This window comes from Jaculus jaculus, chromosome 1 (genome assembly GCF_020740685.1).
Source record: "Jaculus jaculus isolate mJacJac1 chromosome 1, mJacJac1.mat.Y.cur, whole genome shotgun sequence".
NCBI classification, from domain to species: Eukaryota; Metazoa; Chordata; class Mammalia; order Rodentia; family Dipodidae; genus Jaculus; species Jaculus jaculus.
The window spans coordinates 257,966,372-257,980,900 of NC_059102.1; the positions used below are offsets into that span (position 1 = coordinate 257,966,372).

Consider the following 14,529-nt stretch of genomic DNA (forward strand, 5'->3'; position numbering starts at 1 on the left):
GCTTCCAAGATCCCCTGGTCATCACTAGAAAGAGCTGCCTCCAGACGTGGTGGTGCTGGCCTGTAATTTTGGTGACTCTAGAGGTTGAGGCAGGAGAATCGTGAATTTAAAGCCAGCATGGGCTACATCATAAGACCTTGGATCTTATCTCAGAAAAAAAAGGAATGAAAGCTTGTTCTCCAATGGTCTGTGTGAATCAGGCGATGTGGACCACTTCCTGAGATCTGGGCCAGAGCTCCTGGGTGTCACTCCAGAAAGACTTTCCTTCTAGGCCAGTCAAGTGGCCTAACACTGAGGGAAAATGGCCTGGCTTTACTTCCCTCAGGCTCTGCTAGGAGGGGAGTCGCAGACCCTGGGGTACCAGGGCCCCTTCCTGCTCAGCCCCCAGCCTCAGCCTCAGGCTGTGTTCTCGCAGTGGCCAGGATCGTGCAGCCTCCGTGGCCAGCCAGAACAGCGCCATCATCAACGACCGACTTCAAGAGCTGGTGAAGCTGTTTAAGGAGCGGACGGAGAAGGTGAAGGAGAAGCTCATTGACCCCGATGTCACCTCTGACGAGGACAGCCCCAAGCCCTGTGAGTAGAGCTGGAGCTGGGTGCCTGGCCAGGGAGGGTGGGTGTCCACGGGCCCCTATCGCATACTAGGGAGGGAGAACTGACTCAAGCAAAAGGCCAAGGTGCATAAGAGAAGTCCAGGCCTCCATACTCTAGACTTGGGGACTCCTGTGCACAGGTTGAGGTATATATTTGGGAGGTAACAAGGTCAGACTTATGACTGACAATCCAGGTAAGCTTGGTCCCCTCTCCCACAGGCCCATGACTCAGAGACTCTCCAAGGGGTGGTGGGTGAGCCACCCAAAGATGTGTGTCTTAGTCCCAGGGATGTTCACAGCCTCTCTGAAGGTTTGGTTTTGAGACAAGATCTCACTCTGAAGCTCAGGCTAGTCTGGAACTCACTATATGCCCCAGGCTGGTCTGGAATTCATGGCAATCCTCCTGCCTCAGCCTCCCAAGTGCTGAGATTATGAATATTAGGCAGCATGCCTGGCCAACATTTCCGTTTTTTTAAAAAGCCTGGAAGAAAGAGGAAGCACATTCTCCAAGCTGTATGAGGTGGTGCATGCCTGTAAACTCTGAGACAGGAGGATCTTGAGTTTGAACCCGTCTAGACTACATAGTGAGACCCTGTCTTATTAAATAAGAGAAATGAAAGAAAAAAAAGAAGGAAAGGAAGGCGAGGGAAGATGTTATTAAGCCAGGTATGGTAGTTTATAATCCCAGCACTTGGGAGGCAGAGGCAGGAGGATTGTTGCAAATTCAAGGGCCGCCTGGTCTGCATAGTAAGTTCCAGGTCATCCAAGGTTACACATCGAGACTCTGTCTCAAGAAACGAAACACAAAACAGAAAGAAGTGAGGAAAGAAAAGTAAAGAGAGTGAGCGTGTTACCAGAGATATTTTTCCATGTCTTTCTGGAGAAGGGTTGTATCGTGGAACTCATATGCCCACAATAGATTCAGCAGAGCCTGCTTCCCAGTCCAAATACCAGGAATGATGCTATGCTGGCCCCATAAGATCCAAGGCGGTGGTCATCAGGCACAGACCCCCAGGCCCACAGGGAGCCTGGGATCCCAGCCAGTGGTCTCCATAGAGATGGCAGAGCTAGGAGTCCTGCTCTGAGAAACCTTAAGCAACACGTTCCTGAGTTGTTGAGGCCTTAGAGTACACCATAGAGGTAGCAAGGAGTCCAAACACGTGCACACGTGCCCACACGCAGACACGGACGCACGGCACTGAGCTGAAATGTCCAGGTGGCCCAGGAGCGCCTCACGTGGGCAGCTCCCGGGAAGCAGCTCTCCTGGCCAGGGCTGGTTAAGAGCTGTCTGGGCTGCTGTGGAAGAGGCTGTGGGGTCCACTCCAGGGGAGCGTGTTGGCTTTGGTGTCCAGAGATCGTGGCAGGTTGTGGCGGGTGGGGGGGGCTCAGTTTTAGTTCTGCACTTGGGACCCTCTTCCTTGCACCTTGTACCTGGCCTTAGGGTTGGGTCAAATAGCGGCTAATACCATCCCACAGCCCCAGCCAAGAAAGCTCCAGAGCCACCGGCAGCCCAGAAGCCCGCGGAGGTGCAGCAGCCCGAGGAGGAAGAACACTACTGTGACATGCTCTGCTGCAAGTTCAAGCGCAAGCCCTGGAAGAAATACCAGTTCCCCGAAAGCATTGACCCGCTGACCAGTGAGTCTCCTCAGAGAAACGGGGTCCTCCCGTGTACCATGAAAGTGGGAAGGGTGCGGATAACATGGGTGTCTACCTTTTTTTTTTTTTTTTGGCTTTTCGAGGTAGAGTCTCACTCTAGCTCAGGCTGACCTGGAATTCACTATGTAGTCTCAAGGTGACCTTGAACACATGGCAACCCTCCTACCTCTGCCTCCCAAGTGCTGGGATAAAAGGCATGCGCCACCACACCCGGCCACGGGTGTCTGCTTTTTAAATGAGTCGCGCTTCCTCATCTGAGTTTTCGGCAAACCCCTGGGATGGGAACATAAGTCGCACCCATCTTACGAGTGGAGAAACTGAGACACAGAGCAATGAATGAGCCAGCTTGAAAAGGCGGCTAAACTTCTGACCTTGGCCAAGTTTTCTTTCCCCTCTGGGCATGCTGGCTCCTTCCTGGAGTCCCTGCCCTGCGCAGGGACAGGGTGGAGTTCCTCACAGTGTCTAAAGCGAATTCCTCTTGCCTCCCTTTAACCCCGTTCCATAGTCCTCAGGAGCAACTCTTCACAGTTCACAAAGAATAGCCCTGAGCCCTTAGCTGCAGTTTCCTGTGACTTTCAGAAAAGCATGGTGGTGCCAGAGAGGGACTTCAAGGTTAGACAGAAAGTCACTCAGTGGGCAGACCTGCAACCCTGGTGTCCACTGGGTTTTTAAACAATCAGGTGACCTACAGTCTACCCACACACCCACCTGCTCACCTGTCTGTCCACCCAGCTGCCCCGTGCTACTCTGCATATCTTTCTTCTGAGTGTATGTATTGGCATGTATATGTGCCCGTGGGATGTGTGTGTGCTTTTGGGTGCATGTGCAGGTTCATATGTTTGGGGGGGCGGTGCATGTGTGTGTGCATGTTGAGGCCACAGGCTGACATCAGCTGGTCTTCTATCGCTCTTCACCTTATTTTCTTTTAAACTTTTATTTTTATTTATTTATTTTTATTTTTATTTATTTATTTGAGAGAGAGAGAGAGAGAGAGAAAATGTTTGTGCCAGGGCCTCTAGCCACTGCAAATGAACTCCAGACACATGCACCCCCTTGTGCATCTGGCTTATGTGGGCCCTGGGGAATCAAACCAAGGTCCTTTGGCTTTTCAGGTAAGCGCCTTAACAGCGAAGCCATCTCTCCAGCCTCCACCTTCTTTTCTTGAGAAAGGGTCTCTCACTGAACCTGGAGCTCACTGATTTGGTTAGATTAGTTAGCCAGCAAGTCCTGGGGATTCTCCTATTCTGCCGCTCCTACCCCACCTCCTAGCCCTGGGACTACAGGTGTGTGCCACCATACCTAGCTTTTCTCTACATGGGTCCTGGGGATCCGAACTCAGATCCTCATGTTTGCATGGGAAGCACTTTACTAACTGAACCATCCCCTAACCGCTGTACTTTGCTTTCTTAAGGCAGGAAATAATATTGTTGGGAAAAAGAAGGAAAGCAAAAAGGCTTTCTAGCTAGCTGTCTACCACCTCCTAATGCCACCATGTCCCCTCCTCACAGTACTCTCACTGGGTAGGACCTAGTGGTGACCTCCATGTCCATCTCTCCATTCATCCAACTGTCTGCCCATCTTCCATGTGATGAAAGCCACACCAATGCCAGTGTGCAGGACCCTTCTCTGATGACCTAGCTCTGGTCCTTCCCTGTACAGACCTCATGTACATCCTGTGGCTGTTCTTCGTGGTGCTGGCCTGGAACTGGAACTGCTGGCTGATTCCTGTGCGCTGGGCCTTCCCGTACCAGACACCGGGCAACATCCACCTGTGGCTGCTGATGGACTACCTGTGTGACCTCATCTACTTTCTGGACATCACTGTGTTCCAGACCCGCCTGCAGTTTGTCAAAGGCGGGGACATCATTGTGAGTCCTGTGCATGCAGAGGGGGTGACACAGGCCACAGCCAGGCCTTCAGGACACTGAGCCCTGGTGCTGTGACAGATGACAAAATGTCTAAACAAGGAATTTTCAGGAGCAGCAGCCCACATATCTTGCATAGCTTTGCTGTGTCTAAATTACAAATCAGTCATTGTTCGTAGGTATGCTGGTGCTGACCATCTGATGGATTTAAAGATGGGGAAGTGGTTAACAGGCACACCTGCCTCAAATTCCAGCGCAATCTCTTCTCTGAGTGCCTGTCTTCCCATCTCTACACTGGGGATGAAAACGGCTCCCTCCATGGGGTAGCTTTGCTAGGGGGTCCCACTGAGATGATGCATGCAGAGTGTGCAGCGCAGGAACTGCTGGCAGCCAACCTATACTGGGATTCCTTTTTTTTTTTTTTAAATTTATTTATTTATTTATTTGAGAGTGACAGACACAGAGAGAAAGACAGATAGAGGGAGAGAGAGAATGGGTGCGCCAGGGCTTCCAGCCTCTGCAAAGGAACTCCAGATGCGTGCGCCCCCTTGTGCATCTGGCTAACGTGGGACCTGGGGAACCGAGCCTCGAACCGGGGTCCTTAGGCTTCACAGGCAAGTGCTTAACCGCTAAGCCATCTCCCCAGCCCATATACTGGGATTCCTGTAGAGGGCATGCTGGCACGCTGCTGCCAGAGGACGTAAGGCCCTGTGCTCTGAGCCAGCTCCTGACCAGGGAGGAAATCAAGGCTCTGACTATGACATCAAAAGCAGGTGACCTCACTGAGGGGCCTCATGCCTATAATCTAAACACTCAGGTGGTAGAAACAGGAGGATCTTGAGTTCAAGGTCAGCCTGGGCTACATACTGAAACCTTGTCTTAAAAAGATAGTCAGTCCAAGCTGGGCATGATGGTACATGCCCTTAACCTTAGCACTTGGGAGGCAGAGGTAGGAAGATTGCCTTGAGTTTGAGACTACATAGTGAATTACAGGCCATCTTAGACTAGCGTGAGACCCTACCTTAAAAAAAAAAATAAAAAATAAAAAAGACAGTTCAAGCAGGGCGTAGTGGTGCACACCTTTAATCCCAGCATTTGGGAGGCAGAAGTAGGAGGATCACTGTGAGTTCAAACCCAGCCTGAGAGTACATAATGAATTCCAAGTCAGCCTGGGTTAGAGTAAGACCCTACCTCAACCCACCCCTCAAAAATAAATAAAAGTAAAAAATGAAAAAGTCTAGAGACTAGAGAAATGGATCAGTAGTTAAAGATTCTTGCTTGCAAAGCCTGCCATCCCAGGTTCAATTCCCCAGTGTCCATGGAAAGCCAGATGTAAAGTAGCACATGCATGTGGCATTCAGCTCTACTGACAAGACACTGGAGTGTGCACACTCACACACACATAGACACATACACAGTGAGTAGAATAGAATAATAGAATAGAATAGAATAGAGAATAAGATAGACAAAGGCAAGGCGGCAGCTGTCCCTATCACTGTATGCAAATCGCTTACTAAAATCCCACCCTCCGGGCTGGGTGTACAGCTCAGTGGTGGGGAGCACTGTGTGTTCTATGCCCAGCACCTCCAAGGAGACATCCCACACTGCAGCCCAGAGGAGGTTTACCTCCAAAACGACTTGCTATTGATTTGCTTTAGATAAGATATTCTTTTGAAAGATGGTGAAAGTCAGGTAGTTATCAGAAGAGGGGAGCTGATAATGGATCAAAAAATTATGAAACATTTATTTTCATAATACTAAGATAAGTAGGGCTATCATTAATTAATGTATGGGAAGTAGAATTAATTCAGATGATTTCAGCTTTTTTGTTTTGTTTTGTTTTTTCAAGGTAGGGTTTTGCTCTAAGCCCAGGCTGACCTGGAATTCACTATGGAGTCTCAGGGTGGCCTTGAAGGTGATTCTCCTACCTCTGCCTCCCAAGTGCTGGGATTAAAGGCGTGTGCCACCACGCCCAGCTCAGATTTCAGCTTTTGACAGTACCATGTTAAGGAGTTAGTATAATAGCAGGTTAGATAATTGTTAGCATTGTAGAAGGTTAAGATTTTGGATAGAGTACAAAATATGTTTGATGCCATAACAAGTAATGCTGGGTTGCTCTGCAGGCTGAGTACTAGAATAATAACAGGTGTCGTGAATGATAACATACAACGTGGACTTACGATAAACTTAGAAAGTGTTACTTGAGTTGGGAAGTCCTATCACAGCAGTAGCTCAGCAAATAAAGCAGTGTGTGGTCCAAGGAGGAGCTGCCAGCCCTGGAGTTCCACCCAAACATCAGAATCCCTCCGGTGAACCCAGCAAGACCTGTGGTAGAGCCCAGCCCCTGGCCTTTAACTGTAAGACTTCCCCTGAAGTGCGGCTGCACGCGGGCAGGCTGCTGCTCTGATGGGTAGGGGGTCCTAAGCCTAGGTCAGGGCTTACAGGGATCCCAGGCCTAGGTCAGGGCTTATGTTCTAATCATTTCCCACCACTGTCCCTTTCCTTCCAGATGGATAGAAAGGAGATGCGGAATAACTACCTGAAGTCTCGCCGGTTTAAGGTGTGTGCTGAGGGACAAGTGGCCTTGTCTTGGAGTCTCAGGGAGTGCTTTGGGGGCCATGCTTTGTGGTTCCTGTCACTCAAAGGGAGGTTGGGCCCATCTTTCATGGGAGTGCCCTCCAGACCACAAGCTCCACGGGCATTCCATGTCAGTGCCACTTCAGCTCCCGCTAGGTGGCATGGTGGCATTTACTGTGGTAATAGTGCTGTCCTGGGGCAATGGACTCTGAAACCACATAGGTGGGTGTTGGTGGGAAGCCATGTGCCTCTGGGGCACTGACCCCTCTCTCTAGAGACGCCCCCACCCAGACCTGGGGCTCTGCATTTTATACACTGTGGCATTCTGCTGGGGTTTCAGATGGACTTAGTCTGCCTCCTGCCTTTGGATTTCCTCTACTTGAAACTCGGTGTGAACCCCCTCCTTCGTCTGCCCCGCTGTTTGAAGGTAAGACTGGCAGGTCCCCAAGGTCTTCAGCTCCTCTGTGCTCATTGAGGGCACTGACACCTGGGGAAGGGGAGGCATCCCCAGAGGCCACGCATCTTTAAGAGAACTTCACTATAGTGGCCTCTGATCTTGACACGGCTTGTTAGGTACTGATTCCGGGTGCTTAACTAGTACTGGTTCCTCAGTGGTGTGAACGTTGTTCTTGTTTTTTAAATGAGCAAAGGGGCACAGACGGGCTAAGAGACTTTCCCAAGTCACACAGCTAGGCAGGAGTGGAGTTTGGGTTTGCATGCAGACAGTTTGTCTCCTGTTTTTATCATGGCACTCACGGTGTTTTCAGGGAGGGAGGGGTTTCTGCTTTATGATGGTTCCCATCTAGAAGATGGGGAAATTGGCACTTGGACTGGCTGTATGACTTTCCCAAGGTCACAGGCATGAGGGTGTGTCAAGGACAGATTTGAATGCACAACTTATCACCTATCATGGCCCAGTGTCATTTCAGCTGCTTGTTCTGCCACTCACTGGGCAGAAGCAGGGTCCCGCACAGGGTCTGCCTTGCGCAGTGTGGACTGGAAACCTGGCGGTTGAATGTGACCAGGGCAGACGATTTACCTCAAGCCTCACCAGTTTGAGGTGTGTGCTGGTGGGGGACAAGCGGTTTCACTGCAGGGTCTCCAAGCCCTTGGGATCCCTTGGGATCCCCTAAGTGCACTTTTCTAGCCAACTGATAAAACTCCCTTGGCCCTTTCGGGATGTCTGGTGCTTTGCTTTTAAACGTTGTGAGTGGGAGCCGGGCGTGATGGCGCACGCCTTTAATCCCAGCACTCGGGAGGCAGAGGTAGGAGGATCGCCATGAGTTCGAGGCCACCCTGAGACTCCATAGTGAATCCCAGGTCAGCCTGGGCTAGAGTGAGACCCTACCTCAAAATAAATAAATAAAAATAAAATGAAAGCAGTGAGTGGGTAAATTTATGCAAGAGCAAGCACGATACTGTTAGCAACCTGGGGCAGAGCAGGAGTGCGAGCCCCTGAGAAAGAAACCAGCCTGGCTGAGGTTGAGCGCGGACGCTGCCCCTGAGCTTCCTGGGCAGGGAGTACTAAGCAGCACTGCTCCTCCTCGACTCGCGCCCCTCCTGCAGGTGCGGGGCTTCCTGGAGAGACAGGCGGGGCGCTGCCGTGAGGGAGGCCCTGCAGCCTGTGAGGTTCAGCAGACAGGAAAACGAGCCCCACGCCTAGCGGGGGCCCGCAGCCCTGCAGCTGCCCATGGCCTGTGGGCCTCGTGTTGTGCACAGTTCAGAGGTGCGAGGAGGGACCCAAGGAGACCGTGCTGAATCCAATTCAAACTCCACATGGAAATCAGAGTAAATGGCTGGGAGCTAGCTACCATGTCCTTTAATAGCCCTTCACAAAGGTTATTTTCTTTCCTTCTTCTTTCTTTTTTTTTTTTTTTTTAATGAGAAAAAGAGAATTGGTGGGCGAGGGCCTCTAGCCACTGCAATCTAACTCCGGACAAGTGCGCGTGCATCACCTTGTGCATCTGGCTTATGTGGGTTCTGGGGAGTTGAACCTGGGTCCTTAGCCTTTGCGGGCAAGCACCTTAACCACCAAGCCACCTCTCTAGCCCCACAAATGTTATTTTCAAGTACGGGAAACTACATGCGGACAGAGATGTAGAAGAGTGCAGCCGAAAGGGGAGAGCTGGCAGCCTGGTCTCCGCTGGGTTCAAAGGTTGATTCTGCCACTTCCCAGCGTGGGCTTTGGGCATGTTACTAAACTTCCCATAGTGCCCATTTCCTCTCTCAAAGGAGAATGATGGGGCTGGGCATGGGATTCAGGGGCAAGCGCCAGTGTGCCTAGGTCTGTGCCTCAGTACCTCCCCTCCCTGCAAAGGTGCCAATTTCCTGGGCTAAGGGCCTCTGGTTGTGAATGCTCACAGCTCACGTCCCTCTCGCTCCGGGAGGGAGGGCCCGGGGCCTAGCAGCCCTCAGGTAGGGCGGCAGGTGAGGCCTGTGTAGAGCTGTTTCCCATGTCTTCCTCTCCCTCCCAGTACATGGCCTTCTTCGAGTTTAACAGCCGCCTGGAAGCCATCCTCAGCAAAGCCTACATTTACAGGTGAGAGCCCGCCTCCGCGTGTGCACACGCATGCGCTCACACGTGTCAGTGTTCACATACGCACATACACAAAACCCGTCCCCTGGCCATCCCTTTCCAGCTCCCCCGCTCTCTGGGCCCCGTTTCCACCGGAAGCCAAGCCTCTTCCTGGCCCAACCTTTTCTCTGAAGAGATGTTTGTTTTTCCGAGAACCAGGAATGTCCTATTTCCTCCCATTGTGACGAGGGCACGTGCAGGTCCCATGTGTGGCAAGCCAGCGTTTTGGTGTCAGTGCAGGGCACTGATCACCCCCCCCCCCAACAACCAACTGTAATAGAAGAGGACCCAATGGGTATCTCACAGACACCCAAGGCAGGGGCATAACCAACCAGGCCACACTCCAGGAATCCCCAAGATGCCATGCGCCTATCTCAAGGGGCATACCATCCTCATTGTCACTTCTCCTCAGGTACCTGCCCCCCTCGACTCCTTCCCATGGCCACATTTTCCCTCTGGTCCTTGGGATAACTTCACAACCTCAAAACAGCATCTGTTGGGATCAGCCTAGCCACTGCTGGTCCCCAGTGGTCAGGTGTCTACTTCTGTGGGGGTCTCCAGCCGGGGAACTTCTGAATGAGCTTCAGGGGAGCAGGGGCCTGGCTTGTTCCCTGCAGTCCTGCCCCTGGGGCAGGTATCATTCCCATCAAGGCTGTGTCACACTCCCCGCCTCCTTCTGCAGAGTCATCAGGACCACAGCCTACTTGCTGTATAGCTTACACTTGAACTCGTGTCTGTACTACTGGGCGTCAGCTTACCAGGGCATCGGCTCCACACACTGGGTTTACGACGGCGTGGGGAACAGGTGAGCTGGCTTTCTCCTGGGGCACTGCCTGCGTGACATTCTTGCTCTCTACAAGTCATAGCACAAAGAGTCCATGGTTACCATGTTGCTGAGGCAATCTTATTCTTAAGAAGTCATTGGTATCATGGGGCTGGAGAGATGGCTCAGTGGTTAAGGCACTTGCCAGTAAAGCATAACGACCTGGGTTCGAGTCCCCAGTGTTCATGTAAAGCAGATACACAGTGACACATGAACCTGGGGTTCCTTTGCAGTGGCTAGAGGTCCTGGCACACCCATATTTATTCTCAATCTGTCTATCATCTCTCTCTCTCTCTCTCTCTGCTTACCAATAAATAGATAAATAAATAATTTTTTTTTTTTTTAGTTTTTTGAGGTAGGGTCTCACTCTAGCCCAGGCTGACCTGGAATTCACTCTGTAGTCTCAGGGTGGCCTCGAAATCATGGCAATCCTCCTACCTCTGCCTCCCGAGTGCTGGGTTAAAGGCGTGCGTCACCACGCCTGGCTAAATAATTTTTTTTAAAAAGGAGTCATTGGCATCTAAAGTTCAAGGACCGAGTTTTCCTTTCCCATAATTTCCTAAGATAAGGTTTCCTAAGTACCTGCTGTGCCAGAGATGATGAAATTTGCTAGAAAGATCTTTTCACACCCCATGTTCAGGAAGGTAGGCAGACACACTGCACCATTTATCCTGAGGGGCAGGGGAGGAGGCTCATGGGTAAAGACGCTCCCTGCAGCGTCAGGACCAGTAAGAAGATGGCTGGTAGCAATGGCATGGTTTTAAAAGTCTACACAATGTTACGTTATTTTACTTCTTTCTGGATGACCTACTTTTTTTTTTTCAGATTTTAGCATTCCTAAGATTGAGATGTATCGTGTAATCCATATGTAAATCTAATGTAATATTTATTTTTGTATGAAAAACTGAATTGGGGCTGGGAATGTAGCGAGGTGTTAGAGCACTTGCCTTTCGTGAACAAGGGTTCAACTCTCAGCACCTCAAAAAAAATCTGAATTGCTCACTGTGACATGTACTATGCACATGTCACTATGACATGCAATAAATGTATCTTAGAACCAAATAAATACACAGGACAGTCCATGCCTTAACTTTCTTTTTTACTATTTATTTATTTGAGAGGGAGGGAGGGAGGAAGGCAGAGAGCGAATGGTGGCACCAAGGCCTCCAGCCACTACAAACAAACTCCAGATGCATGCACCACCTTGTGCATCTGGCTCTATATGGGTACTGGGGAATCAGACCTGGGTCCCTTGGCTTTGCTGGCAAGTACCTTAACTGCTAAGCCACCTCTTCTGCCCTTGAACTTTCTTTTATAATCAGCAAAAATGCCGTCATGCATACACATATGTACACATATATATGACAAAGAACAGCATGAAAGAAACATTGGTTGGGTTCCCATTGCCTAAAGCAATTCCATCCAATAACAATAAGGCTTGAATCCAAGCAAGTTTAAATGTTCTAATAACCGTATATTTTTCTTAAGGAATCCTGTTCTTATTTATTTATTTATTTGAGAGATAGAAAGAGGGAGGGAAGGAGGGACTGAGAGCGAGCAAGCATGGGTGCACCAGGCCTTCAGCCACTGCAAACCAACTCCAGACGCACCATCCTGTGCATCTGGTTCACGTGGGTCCTGGGGAATTGAACCTGGGTCCTTTGGCTTTGCAGGCAAGCACCTTAATGGCTAAACCATCTCTCCAGCCCTAACAACCATATTTTTAAAAAATATGAGGCTTCCTCATCCTGTGCATATTTCACACACACCATTATATGGGAATCTCTGCTCTCTGGCCTAATTATTTCCATAAATATATATTTTTTTATTTCAGTACTGGGGATAGAACCCAGAGTCTCACAATGCTAGGCAAGGGCTCTACTACTGAACTATATCACAGTCCTTAAAAAAAGAAAATAAATAGGTTTTAGGGCTGGAGAGATTGCTTAGTGGTTAAGGCACTTGCTTGCAAAGCCTAAAGACCTGGGTTTGATTCCCCAGTACCCACATAAAGCCAGATGCACAAAATGGGGGATGCATCTGGAGTTAATTTGAAGCAGCAAGAGGTCCTGGTGCAACCCCCTCCCCCACTCCCAGCATTCTCTCTCTCTCCTTGCAAAACTTTATAAAAGGTTTTAAAGACAGGGTCTTGCTAAGTTGCCTAGTTTGGCCTTGAAGCCCAAGTAGGGCTTGAACTTTCCATTCGTCTCAGCCTCCTAGGTGCTATGATGACAGGATTCTTGTGAGGAGTAAGAAACCTATGTGCATGAGAGAGATGTCCAGTCAGTGCCTGGACTCCAGGACAGTGTCCACTCCCACCTCCAGAAGCCAGCATGCCAGGAAAGGGGCTTGTACCTGGGCCCCAGAGACTCTCACACCCCCCTCCTGGAAACTGAAGCTAGATGTTGAGAACATGCCAGCTATTCTCAAGAGCTTCCTGGCTTTCCCTCAAGTCTTGAAAGGGTCTATGCCTCCACAATCTCAGGACTCCCTTCCTTGAGGCACATGTGAGGCTGGCATCTCTGGAAGGGATATGAGCAGGAAAGAGAGGGCAGGCACAGGGCTCTAGAACCTTCTCAAGGACCCATGGGAGCTCTAGCTCCGCCACAGAGAGGAGAGCACACTTGTCAAAGCAGTCTTCTTTCCAGGTGAAATTCTGCAGGGACTCCATTATGTGCACAAAATACAAACAGTGAAAGAAAATTTCTCAAGAAGTCCCATAGCATGGATAATAATAACTTTAAAATAGCTGCCATTTGTTGGGAACTTGCCCTGTGCTGGGGGGCTTCAGAACCCTCTGATCCCACCCAGGCCAGACCTTCAGCGTTCTGTGGGCTCTCCCACGCTGCCACTCCTGGAGACCCCAAGATGTGCCATGTTCCTTCAACTGGAAGCATTCGGGGAAGCCAGGGCCATGGGGACGTAGCTTGTATGTCTTCTCCCTGTTCACAATGTGGCTATAGAAATGCCCAGCTGCCCCCACAGGCCTATAGTCCATATAGAAGGGATGGGGACCATCCAGTTCCTCTAAAGGCTGCCTCGCACGCCCTCTGGTGGTCGGGACTGGACTGGGTCATGGAGGAGCTGGCAGGACTGCCCGGAAACAGGTGACAATCACCAAGACCTCGCAGCTATCCAACTCCTGCCAGGCCACTCCCAGACGCCTCTGCTCCCACTGCAGCCCTTGGTGCACATGATGTGCCTGTCCCACTAGACGAGCACGCACGGGTGGATCTGTTCCATTCCCCACAGCAGGCACTTGGCAGGCACAGGCCCTATGGGCTTGACTGCTGCTGTAGAGGGCCACATGCTCTCAGTCTCACAGTCGAGGTGAAGGATGACACTTTCTCAATGTCCACTAATGGAAGAGACCTAGGTTTGGAGAGAGTGAAAGAGGCTTCGGGCTCCAAGGCCAGCATTCTAGCTGTAATTGTACACAGGTAGCTGGCAAATGGAATCTAAGAAGATTAAGGAAACCCTATCAGGACTGCCCATAGGTAGACCCTGTTGTCTTCCCTTTGGCTTCTCCAAGGAAGTCTCAGCCCCAAGCTATGGACAGTTACACACAGAACCCTTGCTGCTTTGTGACAATGAGACAAGTGCAGGGCATTTCTTGTGACTTTTCTCACACAGTAGGACCCCGTGACCTGTACCACCTGTACCTCCTGACTTGGAAATCATGAACCCAGGTCCAAACTCGCTGATGGCTCGAGGCAGCTCAGAGAGACTGCACCCTGGGCTCTCTTCCCAGCTCTGGAACAATCCAGCTGGTGACCATCAGCCCTTCTTGTCCCTTTGTGGACCTCTGTGTGAGGAAAAGGTGGGTGGGTGGGGGATAATAAAAGGTACTATTGTCCCTTCATACCTATAAGGACTGGCTCCAGGACCCCTAAGGGTTCTAGAATCTGAAGAGGCTCAAGTCCCCTAAATGAAATGGTATAATGCTGCATGTAGCCTGTGCCATCCTCTCATATACATTGTAGCATCTGTAGATTACCCACAATGCCTTTTACAATACAAATCTATATATAAAGAAGCCTGTCATCATTGCAGACAAGCTATTTTTTATTTTATTTTATTTTATTTTTTGGTGGTTTTTTGAGGTAGGATCTCACTCTAGCCTAGGCTGACCTGGAATTCACTATGGAGTCTCAGGGTGGCCTCCAACTCAAGGTGATCCTCCTATCTGCCTCCTGAGTGCTGGGATTAAAGGCGTGCGCCACCACGCCTGGATTATTTTTTATTTTTTTGTTTATTTTTATTTACTTATTTGAGAGCGACAGACAGAGAGAGAAAGAGCCACAGAGAGAGAGACAGAGAGATAGAGAGACAGAGAGAGAGAATAGACATGCCAGGGCCTCCAGCCACTGCAAACAAACTCCAGATGTGTGCGCCCCCTTGTGCATCTGGCTAACATGGGTCCTAGGGAATTGAGTCTCAAAC

The 14,529-nt window shown here is 50.2% G+C and overlaps 1 protein-coding gene across 1 annotated transcript in view; it reads left to right on the forward strand.

Moving 5' to 3' along the window:
• Cngb1 (cyclic nucleotide gated channel subunit beta 1) overlaps positions 1–14,529 on the forward strand; it is a 76,864-nt gene that overhangs the window by 42,386 nt on the left and 19,949 nt on the right. The window contains exons 22-28 of the mRNA XM_045143079.1: positions 416–573; positions 2,067–2,225; positions 3,906–4,114; positions 6,621–6,671; positions 7,029–7,115; positions 9,163–9,227; positions 9,946–10,068. Coding sequence (XP_044999014.1) covers positions 416–573; positions 2,067–2,225; positions 3,906–4,114; positions 6,621–6,671; positions 7,029–7,115; positions 9,163–9,227; positions 9,946–10,068 — 852 coding nt within the window. The remainder of the gene's footprint in view (positions 1–415; positions 574–2,066; positions 2,226–3,905; positions 4,115–6,620; positions 6,672–7,028; positions 7,116–9,162; positions 9,228–9,945; positions 10,069–14,529) is intronic.